This window comes from Lycium ferocissimum, chromosome 5, assembly GCF_029784015.1.
Source record: "Lycium ferocissimum isolate CSIRO_LF1 chromosome 5, AGI_CSIRO_Lferr_CH_V1, whole genome shotgun sequence".
NCBI lineage: Eukaryota > Viridiplantae > Streptophyta > Magnoliopsida > Solanales > Solanaceae > Lycium > Lycium ferocissimum.
Window position 1 is genome coordinate 17,840,111 of NC_081346.1, and position 19,814 is coordinate 17,859,924.

Consider the following 19,814-nt stretch of genomic DNA (forward strand, 5'->3'; position numbering starts at 1 on the left):
ATTAGTCCATTACTAAAACAACAAAGTTGATCGTTACACAAATCATTAACAGCTTATTAATCTGAAAAAGCAAATACTCCAGCAAAATACGAGAATAATGGATAAAGAACAAAAAAAAAAAACTAGAAAAACAGGAGAAGAAGGAGCAAAAAGACAAATCAGAAAAGAACCACTCTTGTCCAATGGAAATCCACACGCAACCGAAAGGAAAAAAGTAAAAGAAGAAAATTTTATGTTCGCTACAATGAGTGACGACGATTCTTTTGATTGGTAAGCAGTAAACTAAATGTATTTTTCTAGAAAAGGATAGTTCAGGTGGATTCGAAATTGTTTCAATTTAAAAAAACTACTGGCCAACATATATAGGCTACTTAATTGTAGGATTCTAGTGAAGAGCAAATCGTTTTGTCTCTAAGTTTAAAATGTTTATAATATGCCTGGAGCATATTCAATACTACCATATTAGTGCTCTTTCTCTTTCAGATGGGAAAGTTGGAGATAAATATTTTGTTTAAAGAGGCAACAGAGGAGGAGAAATTATTCTTTTAAAAAAAGTGAAATTAAAAAAACAGAGCGCACATACGCCTTCTACGTGCTTCTCACGTCTCTTTTAAAACATGTTAGAACGTCCAAATCAGGGATACGTCCAAAAATACTCATTTTAAAACACAAGGTGCAATTATAAAAAGTAAGTAGGTGCAATACCAATTTTAATTTTTCTGAATCACTAGTTGCCCCATTGCCGTAAAGTAACCGTTACTATTTACTTTTGACACAATTTGTTGTTAAAAAGAAGGTGTAAAAGTTAGACAAACCTTGGGCCAAACCAGCTGGTTTTTGAAACCAATTACTCGATTGGATTTTCAGAAGAAATGAACAATAAATTTACCTCGTACCGTGTGTTTTCCCACACACTGATTAAAATGAGGAAAATGAATTGTTTATTCAGAAGTATATATCACAAACAGACAAAAGAGCGGAGTGTTTGTCTAGAAAACAAATTTAAGAAAAGAATATAAAATAAAAGAGAAAAGAATAAAAACAAAATAAGCAGGAGTAGCACTTTAAATAAACAGAAAAAAGAAAAAAAAAATCCTCGTGGGACCGCAATTTATCTATGGATGGTCTTTTGATCTGCCAACAAGTTACGCTTTAGTTATACAGACTCATAAATATCTTAGTCTTAATTATTCAAATCTCAATTATGAAATTCATTTATTCTCCAAATCTAAATCTTAATTATTCAGATCTTAACTATTAATTGTGTTGTTTTTTTAATGCTATGATCACTAATGGATTTAGATAGATCTAAATAATTATGATTGTAATAAAATCTTAATATCATTAAGATGTTCATTCAAAAAATTCTACAAAGATGACAATTTACCAATTCTATATCGTTACCATCATCGCAACCTATCAATAGGGGTGTTCATGGGTCAGTTTTGGCCGGTTCGGGGTTAAAACCAAAACCAAATCAATCTAGTCAGTTTTTAAGATTATTAAGGTCAAACCAAACCAAATATAATGCATATTCAACTGTTTGGTTCATTTTTTTGATTATTAAGAAAACTAACGGTATTTCTCTCTTTCACGTTTTTTTCCTACAGTTAGGAGAGAATTTTCTATACTTTTCCAACTTATAAATCGTTATTACCCTTTAATTGTGGTAGCCAGGGACGGATTTAGAGGTTGCCAAAGGTGTTCACCCGAACACCCTCGGCAAAAAATTATAGTGTATATAGGGTAGATATTTTGTGTTTATGTACATACATTGACTTTTGAATTCCCTAATCAAATGCAAAAGGTTAGCTCAAGTGGTCAATGGTGTTCAAAATTATCTCTAGCATCCTAGGTTTAATTCCCAAGAATAACATTATTTTTTATATTTAGCTATTGTTATTTTCTTTACCTCCTGAGTAAAGATCCTAGATCCGCCACTGATGGTAGCTATAGTTTTCTTGAATTATGGAGAAAATATCTTAGGATTTATAAGTTTTAATTAAGGAATAAAGTTTATAAGAAATACAAAAAATAAATCTTAGTAAATGTCATAGTTGTTTCTTTGAATAAATGAGTTTGAATTCATGGATTTCTTTTTTAAAAATGGGCTTAAGGTATAAAATTCATTGGCCTATTACAGATAAATAAATCTTGCTTAAAAGTATACAAATTATTTAAAAGTATTTATAAAAATTAACATAATGTATATATATAATTACAAAAATTATGCATAAAATTTGTCGGTCCGGTTCGATTTTTTCGTCGGTTTGCTTTTAGTAAAATCAAAATCAAACCAAATATTATCGATTTTTTAAAATTTAAAACAAAACAAAACAGAACCCAAATAAATATCAGTTTATTTAATCGGTTTGGATCGGTTTTTAACCAAACCGTAAACACCCCTACATACCATTATCAACTATCACTGCGCACAATCAACATCATTGGTCACACCCATGATCGTTGTCAATCACTATAATTAGCGGTCACCATTACTAACCACTGTTTGCAATCATCACTACCAACCACCATTGCAAAGTAACAATAACCACCAATCACTGTATATCGAAAATCACCACTGTTAATCACCACTATATATCGCAAATCACAACTATCATTCATCACTATACATCGCCAATCGCCGTCATAATTCACCATCACTATTAATTATCACTATCACCACCATACCTATCAGTTGTCACTATCAACTATCAATCAACTAGGGTGGCTTAATTTGAGCTCCAAACCCTCAATTGACCCGCCCAACCCGCTTGTGTTTTCATGGGTTTGGGCATTACATATAATTATGATGGGCTAACCCATTTATTGTACCCAAATCAAATCCCCATTACTTTTAACCCATCTTTATTTTCTTTATGCTTGAATGCATCTTTCCATAGTTCACCTTGTACATCGCAACTGTCATTTTTGATGGAAATTGTCTCAAGTTTTCCTGGTATAGCTTTTCTTCTATATAGGGCTCGTTTGGTTGGGAAACAACTTATCCCGAGATAAGTTATTTATTTCTCGGATTTTTATCCAACTTGAATGCTTTAAAATTTTTCCTGGACTATTTTTCTTACCTTAAGAGTATAAAAATACATCCCACTAGGTAAAGTTGCTTGTTTTTGATGGAAATTGTCTCAAGTTTTCAATGCTTTGGTCAATCTTGGGGGATATGAGCTTTTCTTCGGGATATATAGGGATCGTTTGGATTGGTATTTTGTCATGATACAAACTTTAGGTTGCAAAAAAAAAAAAAAAAAATCATTTTCTATTGAAAATGGATAAATAGTTATGTGCAAAAACTAACTGTAGCTTGATATAGTATAGCTTGGAAAAATAAATTTATAATTTTTTAAAAAAATATTGATTTTTGATTTGTTTAAAATAAGGACGGATTGGGCTAAACTCCATTTTACCCCATTCCAAATGACTTTTTTTGCATTATTTATCTTCAAATTTCAACTTCAAATTTCGACTAAGCAGTCACCCCTACAACTACTACTACCAACCACCATCACCACTAACTACTATACATAATGCCATTAATAAACACCATTCTCAATCGGTAATCGCGACCACCACTGCTAGCAATTGCTATTACTTGCTACCATGTAGTCTTCTAAATCTTTTTGTTTAGATTAATTAAGTATTTTATTGAATTCTATATTTAACAATTTTTCACATTAAGATGTTGAAAAACACAAACAATCTTAATTATTTGATATTCAAACTTAAAAATATTTTAATATTCAAATGTGTATTCAGATTCATATATTTAAAGATGATTAATATTACGACGATACATCTTGATGTGATTGGTGATTATTAATACTATATATGAGGGAGAATGCCAATTTTTTCGGTTTAAAAAAAAAAATGAAAAATCATTTTCTATTACAAAAAAATGAGATAATATCTTTTTTTATGCCACTAAGATGGTTTTGTGCAAAAACATGCTTATACATATTTGAGTCTTTATGAAATATTAAATTTGTTTAAAATTATATTTTTCCTTAAGAATTTATTATAGACACTTAAAGAATATAATTATCATGTCAATCAAATTCCGTAATATAGGCTTAATTATTGAAAAAATATTATGTTTATTTATTTATTATTTGTTGATGTTAATTAAATTATCATTTACTATTTAAAATTTTTATTCGTCCGGTTATAAATAAGTAATTAGCAAAGATTTCACTTAATTAGGTAAGATTAAGTTTTAAATCAAAAGAATAAATACAAATAGACTATCATTGTTAAATATACTTAAAAATGAATCGAAATTGTAAATTATAGTCCGAAGTACATTAGTTAATTAATCAAATCTTACGTGCACATGCTTTCAACATAAAACTTATCTAATAATCTAATAGGTTACTATATTAAAAGAGGAACTATGAAATATTATAGTTATCTACATTGTACCAGTAAAACCAAACAATAATAATACTAAACAATTGCAAAAAGTGGGGTATATTTTTTACCTATTGAACATTAATATTTTGCAAAATACTGTATAATCAAAGACAAAATAGTTAAATTCAACATGAAAAAGTTATTACAATGTGAATTTCATAAAAATGATTTATTAAATTAAGAAAACAAAAAGTTGTCACATGCATCTTTTGGAAGGACCATGAAACTTGTAAGAACAATTTAATTATGGACTTTTCAATATATTTTTACAAAACATCTACAAAAATATCTGTAATATCAAGGGTTTTAATTGTTTATATTTATTTATAAGTTAATTTTAATTTATCATATAAATGATTTCATTATACAACAATATAGTCAGAATATTTTTGACATTTTGAATATTGTAATTTTTTTTGGTAAAAAATAAGTAAGTTTAATTCAAAAAGCAAGTGAAATTAATTTAACATATGAAGAGCCGAATTTGGATCATCGGAGATTTTATTCTAAAAATATTTAAGTAAAATAGCAATTAGAAAAGTCAATGTTTGATTTTTTTTAAAATCTAATATATAAACTAAAAAAATTATTTTCCCTTAACTTTCGGATAGAAGTCTATTGAAAGTATCAAATTGATGTTAGAAAAACAAAGAAATAATAAATTTACAAAATATCTACAAATTGAAATTTTTAAGATCGGTTTGGCCCCGGGCTTAGCATGGGCCAAATGACATTAATATATACATATTGCAATACTCAAGTTAAATAATGATAAAATTATTTGGCTAATATATATTATAAGTTGATGTTCGGTTCATTGAATTAAAAATGTACAAGATATAATAAGAATATATATATATAATTGTACCTTTGATAAACCATTATCGTCAATTTTAACTTTGAATTTCTTAAAAGACTTTGGATGAAGAACAAATGTATCATTTTACTTTTTAATTATGCAATTACTAATCTCGAAAGTATTATCTCACATTTAATATATTATAAATAATCACAAATATGCTCCAGCATAAATAACTAAAACAAATTTGTTATTTTATTAATTCACGTTTCGTCTCAAAATTATTATCCTTATTCTTACGACAAAACAACTCCTAAATGTCATATGTTGATCCCATCTCCCAACTCCCAACTAGGCTAAACAAAGCCAAATGGAACTTGAACTTCATTTATGTTCCCTTTTTTTTTTTGATTCATTTTCTTTTCTATATTTTTTTATAATATTTTTTAAAAACTGACACCATTTTTACATAAGAATTAATTTATCGTAGTTATATAAAATTATTATAATTTAAATTTCGAACCCAATAAAAATCACCGGTGTATAAAATAAAAAAGTTGGAAGTCGAAAAAAAATAGCAGCAGCAGTAAAAAATAAAAGTTGGTTCTGGAAGCTCTCGGTGGAATTGGTCAGGGAATTATCTGTTTTTTTTATATTTAAGTTCGATAAACATTTCATACGTCATTGGGTTTGGTTTTCTTTCCACGTGGCAATTTACCATTTGCTTTATGACTTCCGTTTCTTAGTCTTAGTAGCTACGTTTCCCTAATTGCCTTAAATACCCTCACACTTTCTTCTTAGTAACCATATCAGCCATGGAGAGAACTGTAATTTCACTTAACAGAATGGTATTTTCGAAATTTCAGTACAAACCCACGTCCCAACATTTTTACGCGGTATATACACAGAATGTAAAAACACGGCTTCTCTCTTTCTTCCAAATCAGCATATTTTAAGAAATAATTCAACAAAATGTCACTCAGCTCACTTTCTTAGTTGTTTCCTCTATGAAAAAAAAAAAAAAAAACACTTCACCATAGCCATTTCACTTGAGAATCTCTTCTCTTAATTCAACAACCAGATCTCATCAAATACTTCTACTTTTTTTACTACTCCTTTTCTATTAAATAATCCATTAGTTCATCTGCTTTTTTATCACATCTCAACACTTTATGGCTGTACTAGGTGGAGGTAATCCGATCGCTGTAATTCCAGTAGATAAACAGATGGGTATACCGCCGTTAAATACTTTACCGGTGGGTTACCGTTTTCGACCAACGGATGAGGAGCTTGTTAATCATTATCTACGGTTGAAAATTAACGGTGCTGATAGTCAAGTCAGCGTTATTCGTGAAGTTGATATTTGTAAACTTGAGCCTTGGGATTTACCTGGTTAGTTTTACTGCATTTTTTTTTTTACCCTTTAGATTAATTTGTTTACTAATTTAACTTTTTAGTCTCTTGTGATGTTAGTTAATTGATTTTTTGGAAAACCCTCAATTTGGAAACCTAATTGCTGGAGCTGTCTTTGATTTTATTTCTTAGAAAGACTGATGCTTTGGCCTTTAAGATTTACTTTATCTTGTTTTGTTAAGGTTTAGGAGTTTATTTTCATAGAACTGTCTAGAACATATGTTAGTGAAAATCACACCAACATCTAAGTCAATGGGGTAAATAATACCAAAAAATAAGTTCAAGGGGGGTAAATAATACCATAAGTTCAGGGCTAATAGGACCCTCGTATAGTTTAGATGTGTATTTGGTAGTTTCGGTGTTTGGTAATGCGTTATCCGTTAGGTTTATATACTCGTAAAGTGGGCTGTTTCAATTTGAAGGATAAAATTGAGGACTTTGGTGAATAACCCACTCCTAATTATGTTAAAAAGTATACTTTCGGGGAAGAAAATGAAAGGAAAGTAAAGGACTGTGGTTGAATAAGTGATTGTAGGAAGGATTGTACTGGTTAACCTTTCGTGTTATCCACCAAAAGTTAAAATAATTGTGTGGATTGGTTTGGATGATTGCAGATATGTCAGTGGTGGAGTCAAATGATAACGAGTGGTTCTTCTTCTGCCCAAAGGATCGTAAGTACCAAAATGGGCAGCGACTGAACCGAGCAACAGAACGAGGCTACTGGAAAGCTACCGGTAAAGATAGGAACATTACTACTAAGAAGGGAACAAAAATTGGGATGAAGAAGACGTTGGTGTACTACATTGGCCGAGCTCCTGAAGGCAAGAGGACTCATTGGGTGATTCATGAATACCGTGCAACTGACAAGTCATTGGATGGATCACACCCCGGCCAGGTCTGCACTTCCTTTATTAATCTTGTGTCTTAAATTTGTATCTTTATTTTCTGATTGCATCATTGTGCATAAGATGTTGCTTAGATCACGTAAGTCATGCCTTATGCTGCATATTTATGTAATGGGTTATTTGAACATATAGGGTTGGTTAGTTTTATCCTATTTGGTTGTTTTGGTGGATAACATCTTCAGCGACATGAATTATAACTTTTGAATTGCTTAATTACCCGTTGCAAAATTGAAGATCCCCCGTCACATCCACATGAGGATTTTCCTGAGGCTGTGGAGTTGTACCGATAATAGCCTAACTAGCTGTTGGATTTTTTCTAGCTTTGTTCTTTAAAAGACTTTTTATAGATGACTTGTTTTGTAAGACGAATTTTAGAACTTCTTACCTCTTTCCTAATTAGAATAGGCTCGTGCATGCCCTACATCAGTGGCAGCGTATTACTGAAATACACTGCAATTGCTCTCATAATTAATGCTGATTCTTTAGTTTTTGAGTTGTCCCGGTTAGTGAGTTTGGATACGAAGCATCTACCTATCAAAAATAAATTGAAAAACCTTTTATCAGAGGCGTCCTTCTGAAATTGAATCAGGAAACACGCTTATACTTCTATTGTTATTTCAGTTACAAAAAATACATATTTCTTTTTATGTTTGTGATGAAGCAATGAAAATTAGTTCATGCTGGGAGATGTGATTTGCCTGTTGCAGGGTGCTTTTGTGCTTTGTCGTCTGTTTAAGAAGACTGATTTGAAGCCGGATGTTGAAAATTCCACTTTAGATGCTGAACAGAATGCTTCAGCTGCCAAATCACATACGGAAGATGAATTATCAGAGGCAGCGACTCCATTAGAGGTCATACAACCTTTAAATGATAGTGATAAAGGCTATGCAGCAGAGTTTTCCAAAGGTGAGATGTATGGCAAACAAATACCCATTGAGAGTCACAGCAATAGCTGTATTGCTGATGATGCTGAAGATCAAATGTTGGACATAACATCCACACCGGTAAGTTAACCTACATCAGGGTTCTACCTTTTTGCTTGAATAACAAGCTTTTTAACATGGATTAAATTGGTTGAAGTGATTATTGTCTTTTTCTGCTTCATGTTTAGCCGGATCAGGAGCTAGCAAAAATGTTTGGAAATTTTGGTGACCCGTCATTGCAGCCTCTAGATTGGAAGATCTTCTCCCCACTGCACTCACAGTTGCAGGTGGAATTTGGATCTTCCTATTTGCAAGTCCCCTTGAATAATGACATCTCTGCTTATCAAAAAGATGTCCAGTTTCAGTATGGAACAAATGCTCTTGATATTAATGACTTTTTGGACTCAGTCATCAACAACTCCGATGAGTTGTCATGTGAAGATTCTGGACAAGAATTGGCATCACATCATATTGACACCAAAAATTGCAGCATAACTGGCCCGATGATTAAGGACTCTGGATCCTGTAGTGAGTCAGAAGCAGAAGTTACCCAAAGCCTGGTAAGTAGAACCATGTCGACATCAATTAATCCATGGCATTTCTTAAAAAGGTTTTCTTAGATAGCTGATCTTATGCTGCATTTCTTTTTATCCAAGATTGAGCCAGAATTCTTTGATCCTGAGGTGCTGTGGGGCAATTTGGATGAGACTGCAGTTAAGAGAGAAGTTAATTCCATTGGAACTACGGTGCTACAGGCTCGTGGTGGACCTTCTGTTAGCAGTGATCATACTGTAGGAAATCTAGGTTTCTTTCAAAATTCCTACCCTGGGCATTATAGTTATCCTGCTGGTTTTGGTGAAAGTCAGGTCCCGAGCTTCCCAAGTGTAGAACAATCAGGTGGTTACATAAATGTATTAAGCCATTCTGGCTCAGGAACTGGAATAAAAATCAGGCCCAGGCAAATACATAATCCACCCGATGACATGCAGTCTAGACCACAAGGAACTGCTAACAGAAGAATACGTCTCCAAATGAAAATGCAAGTTGGACCAGTTGAGTGTGGCATTCGTAGTCGGGGGGCAGAAAGTCATCAAGCAGTATCTGAGGTAAGCCTCTCCAATCCCTTTCTCCCTAAAGTTATTACTTCTTTCTTAAATTTAGAAGACACATTTACCCTCTTAGACACCAAAATACAAACTATTATATTGGGATTGTGCAGGGTGAGAAAGCCTCTGATGAACATAGTTCCACTGCCAGTGATACAACATGTGAAAAATATGAGGGAGTTAGTGGGGACACTGATGACTTGAGCACCCGAGTGGAAGATGCAGATGATTCTCCAGTTCAAGAAAGTCTTGATGCGTCCCTGAAGACTGCTTCAAAGCTCTCAACTTCATCACATGTTTACATGTCCAAGGTTCTTGTGGTTGCAAGTCTGCTAGCGGTCGTCATTGGTGTCTGGGGTTTCATTGGTGTCTCGGGTTACTTTAGACTCTCTGTATAGTGTGGCGTCGGCTACCTGACTTGTATTTAGAGATTCCTAATGTATGAGGGGCATGTGTTCTGGGTATAGCATGAACAGGCCTTTCCTGTTTGAATTTATCCAATATGTTTATTGCAGCAGGAACTTGAGTTGAGACATTAGAGTTTGCTAGTGTATATTTTGAAGGGCTTGCTCGTTTTGTACATGTATCTCTAAGAGTAGGACCTTACCATTGAGTTTCCTTTGACTGAGTTTAGCCGAAACTTTTATTTGGGATTTCGATATTGAATCCCCCTGCCCTTCACTTTCCACACGAACACAAAAACCCAGCGGGGAAAAAAGAGAGAACACCAAAGCAAGGCGAATGTGGAACTTTGCTGTGGTGACTCTGCTTTTAAAATCATGCCACACCAAAGTCGCGGATGGCACTTTATTTCCTCGTGGGATTTGATGAAAAGGAGAAGTTGTAGCTTGGTTATTATTACCGAGATTTATGACATCTAATTTGCTTCTAAGGTTCTTAAACTTCCGAGAATCCTTAGCAACAGTTAGGTTAAGGGAAGATGTAGATGAATGAAAGTCAATACATTTCACATGTTCGATCGGGAACTGGAGAAAAAGTAGAAAGGTTGCAAACAGGCATTGGAGCTTTAGAGTCTTTGATTGAGACAAATTCATATTCCATTGTATTTAAGGCTTGGGGAAAATTATAAGGCTCCAAAACAAGCCCCTCTGAGCGTAAATTTCTTATAAAATTAGCCTAAATAGGGGATACCCTTAGAGATTCTTGTGTAAGCAACTATTTGCTAGGCATAGGAGATGTCAACTAGTTACTTTCCAAAGAAAATAAGGGTTGTTCAAACAATGCGTTTTTTCATGGGGGGAAATGGGAAGGGAAGCTACGCTACTGTTGGATTTGAACCTCCGCCTCAGTTGTGGAAGGCAGGGCCCTCACCGAATAATGCATTTTACTTTGTATTAACATGGATAATATCTTGACTACTTGGTTTCAATACGATTGACAGACTAGGTTTTCTAGGATGCCTGCGAACAAAATACAAGGCACATTTTTTTACCAGTGTATATGGTAAAAAGTGGGTCAATGTGTGACCGGTGGACCGGAGCCAAGGATATGTTCAAATGAGCACGAGCATGTTCGATCTTTTCTTCACACCGGGGTATTGTACCGGATGTAATTGACCCGAGACAAGAAAAGCGTGTCCGTTTGTCCGAATACGCCGAGCCAAAATCAACGTGTCCGTTGGTCCCAAGTTAGCGGCGCGAGGTTGCCACGCTACAGAAACCGTTATGCCATCAAGATCGACGATCGTACGGGTGTGTCGACCGTACGGTCCTACCTTATCCTTTTTAGGTTTCTTTATTCATAAAGGCTTTTGTATTGTATTCGTACGTCCATAAGCGCATACCTATAAATAGAGGACATTCTTCCCCTTTTTGGGGTTAACTTTTTCGTATCTCAACATGTAATAGTCAAATATATGCTCTCTCTCGAGATATTGGTCCGGATTTTGTGGTGTTCTTCCTTAGCTTTGCTCATCCTTTCAATATATTATTTAATATATATTTTGGCATAAATCATCAATCACTGTACACATTCACACAGCTCTAACACGTATGTATATATAACTTCAAACAAATCCATAGTCACCTCATACCAACCAAATAAATTATAGTTCATCCACATATCCTATACCTCACTTACAAATTTAATTGTTACCGAATTTTGAGGTAAACAACCGGATAGCGATTATGAAAGCTTTCGATGCGACAAAAATGGATAACAGTGTTAAGGTCCAAAACAGCGGATTGGTTTAGGAAGAAATGTTGAGCAACAATAAATTGAGACTTTTATGTTTAACGGGTAAATAAATATAAACTTATTTTTGCACCATGAAACTCGTCTAATATCTTGTGACCATGGTTTGGTTATTTAAAGAACCAACTGACTAGGGAAATAATTTTCTTGGTCATTCTAGAAACTCGACCTCTGTATTAATTGATATAAATAATAGGAGTATCTTGTATTATTTCAAGTGTGATTTTACATTTGCCAGCTAACTACTTGATTGGGATATCATCAGCACATCCATGTATCGAGTATCCAAACATTTCTTCCTTATAATTAGTTTTATTTGAACAAACGGAGGATAAAAAATTTGCTTCCTTATAATTATAATCTAGTTATATTAGAATAAACGGAGTATTTTATAAGAACAAATGGAGTATATAGAAAATATTGCTGAGATATATACCCAGTTGCCCGCTCTATGGTTATAACTTATAAGTTTATGACTCTTGAAATTAGAAAGCTAATTGAGATAAAAAGAAGGGAAAAAAAAAGATATGGGGTGAGAGAGGCTCGAACTCTCGACCTCAGGATCACTCAGAAGCTATGAGACCTACGCGCTAGCCAACTGCGCCACCACCCCGGTGTGGTTAAATTTGTTTGTATTCTTTATATCAATTCTGGAAATAGAGTCTTTGAATATGCACATTTCACCTTCGCTTACTTAAAAATGTATATCTTGATCCCTTTGCCTACGAATATTCATAAATTTTCAGAATTATTAACTGTTTAATTATCCATGTATTATGTAGAATAGGTCCTTTATTTTGTTTTGTTGCAAGTCTTTTGTTTATTAATTAATAAAATTAGCCCTTTGGGAATGTAATTTTAAAAAATAGTAATCATGTATTATGTTAAACATATATGTTATTCCATATTTGAGGGTAATATACTTCTAAAAGTCTAAATATAATGTAATGCTTAGATAAAGAAAAGCGGATATTAGATGTATTGAGTCATAAATCACGAGGACCATAATTAAGAATTAACAATAACTGAGTGACTAATAGTGCTACTCTCCCTTATTTTTAAAACCTATTTTGTTTTTGTGCTTCCAATTCGGGGAAGTTACTTTGATCAAGAGTCAAAACCATGCCAATCACTATCAGAATCATCATAGGGAGGATTTAGTTTTCCAACATATGGTCTATGCATGATGCATTGTGTAAAAAAAAGTGAATTGAATAAGTTGAAACGCTTGACTATACATGTGATTCATTTTCGTTTCCATGTTTTGCTTGGGCAACTCGTGCTCTTGAATCGATTACTTACTCTCAAGCAAGTTATCAGGTTCGCCTGCCCTGAATTTCAATTCAAATTATGCATTTATAGTGGGATTTTCAAGTACATGTTCTTTTTTTGCTTCAATTAGTTTATTACACCTTATTACATTGGTGCATGTCTTCACTTTTCATCATGAAAGCGTGATTGCTTACATCCGAAAGAGCCTTCATTTTTCAAGCCTAATTCACTGTTTTATTTTGAATTTGCGCATTCAAATTAATTTCATAATTAGATGATGGAATACTACATAGATCGTATTACTGTATTAGCATTTATACAGCGACTTGTTCTGTTAAAAAAAAAAAAAAGGAGAAGAAGGAGAAAGTTTAAATACAAGTATTCCAGATTTCGAGGATCAAAATCTTTTGCGTTCAAATTAATGTGACAAACTTAAAAAGAAGCAGGCAAAGCGTGTATTCTTCACTCAGCTATATTGGACTCAAAAGGAAGTAGACAGACTACATTGGCATGGATATATGTCATACAACTTACATACCATACATTCAGTGCACTTGAACCTTACTCCTCTTAATTGTCACTCTTACTTTGACACCAAAACACAAACCCTCTATCAAAATCCCACTCTCTTTTCCCTTTTTGACTTGGAATACTATTGTGGGGTCCATTCGTCCACTCCCTAGTGATCCAAGATTTAACTTTTATGGATTCAACCTTTTAAAATTTTCGGCATTGAACTGATAGTATTTTAAAAGTTATGGTTTCATGTATCAGAATCAATAGTATATTAAAAGTTATGATTTCAGCATTGAACCCATATTTTACTTTTCTTCATAATGCTTAGTTATAGTATTCTGTTATTGTTTTTTTACTTTCGTTCTTATCTGAACCCTTTTGTCGTGCTTTTTTTTGAGTTGAGGATCTTTCGGAAACAACCTCCCGACCTCCTAAGGTAGGGTAAGGTTTGTGTACACTCTACCCTCCCAGACTCCACTTGTGGGATTTCATTGGGTATGTTGTTGTATGGTTTCATGTATGCTATCTATTGCAATTTTAATAACGTTTTACACATAAATTTATGCTCTGCATCGAAATTTATGAGTTCAATTAAAACTCCACCTATAATGCTAGGTTCGCCCGTGGCCCCTGGTACATACATGTATCCTCTATAAACTTTATTTTATATATGACACAACTTAAGGCAAGTTGTATTCAACTTCTTTTTGTTTCACAAATTACTGGATTCAAATCTTATACTTTTGTGTATGTGAACTTTCGGTCTCCAAACTAAAACAAAACGAAACTTCACATAAATAACACAAGTTATGTGAGACACAGAGAAAAATTTGCTGGAGGAATCTTCACTATTGTTGGCCTAACCTTTTTTCATTGATTTCCCGTATACAAGTTATCCACGTATTTTTTGGTTATTTATTTATTTGTTTTCTTGTTATTTGCCTAACCAAGGTTGAAACAGAAGCATTAAATGGATTGCATGAGAAGGGAGAAATTAATCAGGGGAGAGTGCATGCACTAGAAATCCAAAATTTGCGCGAAATCACAAAATTGTCTCTCTGCATCCTTACGTTAATTGGAGGATAGATTTAGTATTAATAAAGTCATCACCAATAGCGAGGCGTGAATCAAACCATGCTTAGTCAGTTCGAGAAATTCAAATTAAAAACTACTCCCTCCGTCTCAAATTATTTATCATCGTGACTGAAAATAGTTATCTCAAAATATTTATCGCTTTAAAAGTTTAAAGCATAATTAATGTTTTTTCCTTCCCATTTTACCCTTAATAGAATTTTGTAATTAATGGAGAGATAGACACATAAATAGAGTAAACATTTAATGGAGAGAATATAATTTAAACATAAATAGGGGTAAAGTAATCAAATACCCCTCCTAATCAATGTTTCTTAAGAGGCGTGTAAAATAAAAAAACGACAAATAATTTGAGATATACGGAGCAAAGTAACAAGAACATGGGCCGCTCCATGGCCGACGCCTCAAATTAAACGACCCGTTAAATGTACAATGAATACAACTATCCGCTGGCACGTCATTTCGCTTACCCAATGTGTTCACTGTACAGAAATAATTTGACCTTTTCCAATTCCCATGTAAATAAATGACGATAAGTTGTATGTTGCATCTAGAAATCTATAAGTTGTACTAACAAGCAAGTGGGTTATTCATTTCTTTAATCTTTAACAATTTATAATTTTAAGTTACTGCTTATCGTTAATATTTTTTGTTGATCCCCATGGCCAACTCCGGAGCTACTAGACACCAGAGTTAGAGGGGAGTAGAACTAGACTCTCTAGAATTACATGGGCATTCTGTCTTTGAGATTGCATGTGCGTGAAGCTAACAGAGCAACAGACAATAGAGACACTTGTTCCTTTATAGCCAGTTTACTCACTCTGGTGAACCCTGATTTTAAAGATGTGCTGACCAACAGGTTAGCTAAACTAGGCATTAGAGTAATCCACACCGTGAAATTACCGTCCCAAGCCAAGGAGCGCTTGATTGACTATCATGTTGAGGGTAATTCTCCTTATAACAAGATATTGGTTATCTTTGGCTACACCATACTGTTACTCCTCCAGAATGTAACCCGAGTTAACTATATGACAACTTCATGACCAAAAGGATCAAGGCATTGCGTGCTAAAGTTGGATGGTTTCCAAATGGAGATCAGATGTTGGTACCTTACTCTTTCGCAAAGGCAGAGGCTATTCGGTCAATGTTAAGCGCTTCAATGCCCTCTTAAAAGAGGCAGTGATTGATTTTGTGATTTCAGCATCAACGTGTTATGATTCGTCGGGTTCTCTAGGCTTTGGATTCTTAGCATGGTCCGAAATGTATGTTTACAAAGTCATGTATGAGACATTGATCTCGACAGGATCTCCTATTCTGGAAGACCCCAGGGTTCAACATGAGGCCCTTAATCTTTATGATACTCATAACGCGGTTAGTGAGTCAGATTATCCACAATTCTTTCGTTACATGGGAGGAAGTAGTGCACAGACAAAACTATTGAGGAGTTTCTATTTGCTGTGGCTCAAAATCTGACGCCCTATAGACAAAATTCTAACTTTGTCACTAGTAATTTGTCTGAGCAGGACTATCAGCTTGTGAGGGACTTAATTGAGATTCACAACAGGGAAATGTCTAGGCTAGGACGTACTATGCCTCTTTCGGGACTGATCAATGCTCTCACTGCTGACATTGAAATTGATTTTGATTGATATAAACGGTGTTCGTCAATTTGGTGGTGCTTATCATATGGCCGGCTAGCTCTTTAGTTCTAAGATAGTGATTCTAGTAATCTAGTATTTTAGTCGCTTTTGTTGGTTGCCTATGATGATCTTTTTTGTTTTTCGGTTATGTTTTAAACAACCGCAGAAAAATTGAAAATGAAATTAATTTGCCCTTGTGCTTGATTTTAAGGTGAACTTTAACATGGCCATGTGCACTGTGCCAAATTTCAAGAAACCGTAATTCTCACTTGTCTTCCTTAATTTTCTCCGTAAATAGCTTCTAAAGATTAATGCACGATTTAGTTCTGTCCTTTAGGCTGCTCGGGGGCATGAACCTCCCTGAATCACGAGCGGACACTGGATTTTGAATGAATTAACAAGGGAGATACTCATGCTCTATTGTGATAAGTGCTGCAGACGGGTGTGCCGCGTCGGATATGAATGGGTCGGAAACAAGTTAGGTAAACATTGATAAAATATTCGATCAACTGATCATATTTAACACGGATGAAAAGTAGGTTAACTAGCGGATAATATTGATATTCATATTATACATGTCGTCTTGAACTTTGATAATCTCGGGAGGACTCCTATCCTCATTTACATTAAGTTACAAAAAATGAATCAATATACAATGAGACCCATCAATTTCAAAATCTTCACAAACAAAAAAGGAAATATAGACTCAAGTAACTTTTGGGCGGTCTATAAGCTGCTCATTTATTAATTCAGCTCATTTTGATCTTTCTAAATTCAGTCTAGTTACTTGTTCATTTGACACTCCTAAATAGACTCAAGCAATTTTTGAACGGTCAATGAGCTACCCATTTATTAATTCAGCTCATTTTGATCCGCTTAAATTCAATTAACTCCTCATTTGACATCCCTAAATAAACTAATCAAGGAACTAAGAAAACATGATTCATTTAATTTCATACTGTTAACACCTAAGTTCTGTGGACTCTAAGAAGACAAACAGCAACTACTCCAAAACCCAAATTTAACGCTCTAACACTTGAAACATTCTCACTTATCCTTCTCATCTAATCCTCGTCAGCAGAGGGCTTTGAGGAGCCACCAATTATCCATTTATGATCCGTCAGTTATCCATTTTAAAAAGGATAATATGGATTTGACCATTTATCTATTTTATCAGCATTAATTGTTGTGGGAATTTAATTAGGTTTATGTGTCTTTAAAGTAACATATTATACTGCACAAATACACATATAAAATCTCAAACTCGAGCGCGCAAAGCGCACCCACCATGAGTTATGAGTAGGATCGGCAAAGTTAGCCCATCAACACATGATCCGCCTAATTTGTTTTTGAGGGGATTAATGACCCATCCATTTTGTCAGTTTAGCTCATTTTGACCCGTCTAATTCAGCCCATCTAAATTCGAGGTTGACTCGAGCGCGCAAAGAGCATCCACCATGAGTTATGAGTAGGATCGACAAAGTTAGCCCTATCAACACATGATCCGCCTAATTCGTTTACATTTGAGGTTGTTAATGACCCATCCATTTTATTAGTTTAGCTCATTTTGACCCGTCTAATTCAGTCCATCTAAATTCGAGGGTTGATATGTAGTTCAAATTGATCGATGAGAAATCTAGTCAAAATATTTTTAAAACTATATTTTTTTGTTTGATATGTGTCATGTCATATAGTCATAATAAAGAAAAAATTTATTAGGTAATAGGTACGTACTTGAGCAAATTATAAACAAACAAACAAAGAAATTAAAACTTGGTAAGAATTGGGCGGAATAAGTTATGACCCGTTTCTTAGCCCATTTAAACCCAAGTAGCTTTTGGAAAGGCTATTGACCTGCCTATATATATATATATATATATATATATATTAAGAAAGCCTATTTTGAACCGCCTAAATTCAGCTCAACTCATTCATTTGACACCTCTAGTTATGAAAATACATGCACCACTACCTTAATTATTTTACTACTACATCGATTTCCGCATGTCCTTAGAAAAAGATCCAGTCCTTGGACTTACCAGTGGTCCGTGTAATTCATAAGCAACCTTGTTAATAAGATAAGAAGAGCACAAAAAGGATAGGGAAAATGCACCTGGAATTTTTTCAAACTTCAAAGAAGCACCCTTTAGAATAATCGAAGCCATTCATTGGTGGTGCAATGAATAGTTATGCTAAGTAACTGAAGTTACCGATTAATTAATGAGATCTGAAATAATAAACTAGTAGAGGAGAACTTATCCAAAGTAGTGGCCTTAAGCAACTTAGCTCTGTTTGGCAAAGTTATTCATTTCTTCAGTAGACTAATCTCTAGTTTAGATCGCACCTATCTGGCTTCGACTCTAAGCTCCATTTGAAAATTCAACTGCCTTTTGACTGTATCAAGAAACCAGGGAATACAGCACATGCAACCAACACAATCCATCTAAACAACACTCAACTAAATTTCATCTTATTTGGAATCTAAACCAGTATACTCGTACCTCAATTATTTTACTGAGTACTTTTATCTTTCATCACAACAAATATCAACACTATTGCTTAAGTATATATAAGGAAAAAATCATGTGCAGTCAAACTTCTTTATAGTGACATCGTTTACTCTAATATTGTGTGGCTGCTATATCATTGTTAAATATATAATATAACATGCAAATTATTTCTAAAAAAACTTGGACGTTATAATAAAATGTTACTACATTATAGAGGATGAATATATATTATCGAGAGGTTTTACAGTATATCATGTGAGTATCATCACTCATTGATCGTTAGGCTGCATCTATTTAAACATTTAACTTAATTCCATTTGTTTAATTAGGGAACAAAATCGGAAGTATATTCTGAACGTTGAATTGTAACCAGAAAGGTGTTTGAAAGCTAATGGGTGGTTGAGCTTTGATTGCCTTTTTGCTACTAATGATGCAATATGCATATGATGTGTCTGCATGTTACGAACTTTTCCATCCCACTTTACCAAATAGTATTCAAAATACCAGATTTAGTGACCCACAATTCCTCACCTAAAAAACTCTTCATCAACCACACAAAAAACCACCAAAACTAATTAAGGACAAATCACAAATTTCAGACACGTCAGAAATTTCACCAAAAACATCTCTATTTAAGGAAATATTTTATTAATCCAATGAGATACAAACCAAACTTGAAAATGTTATTGTCGGTATACTATCTGAAATTTTGCTTTGGTTGGCATGTCATTATTCAAGGAGTAACTTTCTTTGTTGGGTGGAATGGGTAAGTTGTAAACTTGTAATTAATGCTTCGACACTACTGATTAGTGCCGAGTCATTTCCACGTAAACCTACCGCCCGTATGTGTCAATGTAGGGACATATTGACGACTTTTGATCTCAAAAGTATTTACTTTAATTACCAAATTAATTAACTTCAGATAGAACTGCCTTTTTGAAGTGTTTGGAATGGATTTGAGGGGACGGATGTAAAAGGTAAGCAAGAGTCAGCACT

At 33.9% G+C, this 19,814-nt stretch overlaps 1 protein-coding gene and 1 non-coding gene across 3 annotated transcripts; one reads left to right on the forward strand and one right to left on the reverse strand.

The window, feature by feature from the left end:
* Positions 1-6,077: 6,077 nt before the first annotated feature.
* Positions 6,078-10,207, forward strand: LOC132056311 (protein NTM1-like 9). 2 transcript variants are annotated; one of them, XM_059448447.1, is made up of 6 exons: positions 6,078-6,619; positions 7,255-7,535; positions 8,253-8,549; positions 8,657-9,028; positions 9,125-9,574; positions 9,688-10,207. In XM_059448447.1, exons 1-6 carry the CDS (start codon positions 6,400-6,402, stop codon positions 9,970-9,972), a joined length of 1,905 nt encoding a protein of 634 aa, XP_059304430.1. In that variant the 5' UTR covers positions 6,078-6,399; the 3' UTR covers positions 9,973-10,207. The 2 variants fall into 2 exon arrangements, with proteins under 2 accessions (XP_059304430.1, XP_059304431.1); XM_059448448.1 differs by having other exon boundaries at positions 6,079-6,619; positions 8,666-9,028.
* A 2,109-nt stretch (positions 10,208-12,316) lies between these two features.
* On the reverse strand, positions 12,317-12,401 carry TRNAM-CAU (transfer RNA methionine (anticodon CAU)). Its single transcript is given in 2 exon segments — positions 12,317-12,352; positions 12,364-12,401. It is a non-coding gene; the product is annotated as a tRNA-Met (tRNA).
* Between the last annotated feature and the right edge of the window lie 7,413 nt (positions 12,402-19,814).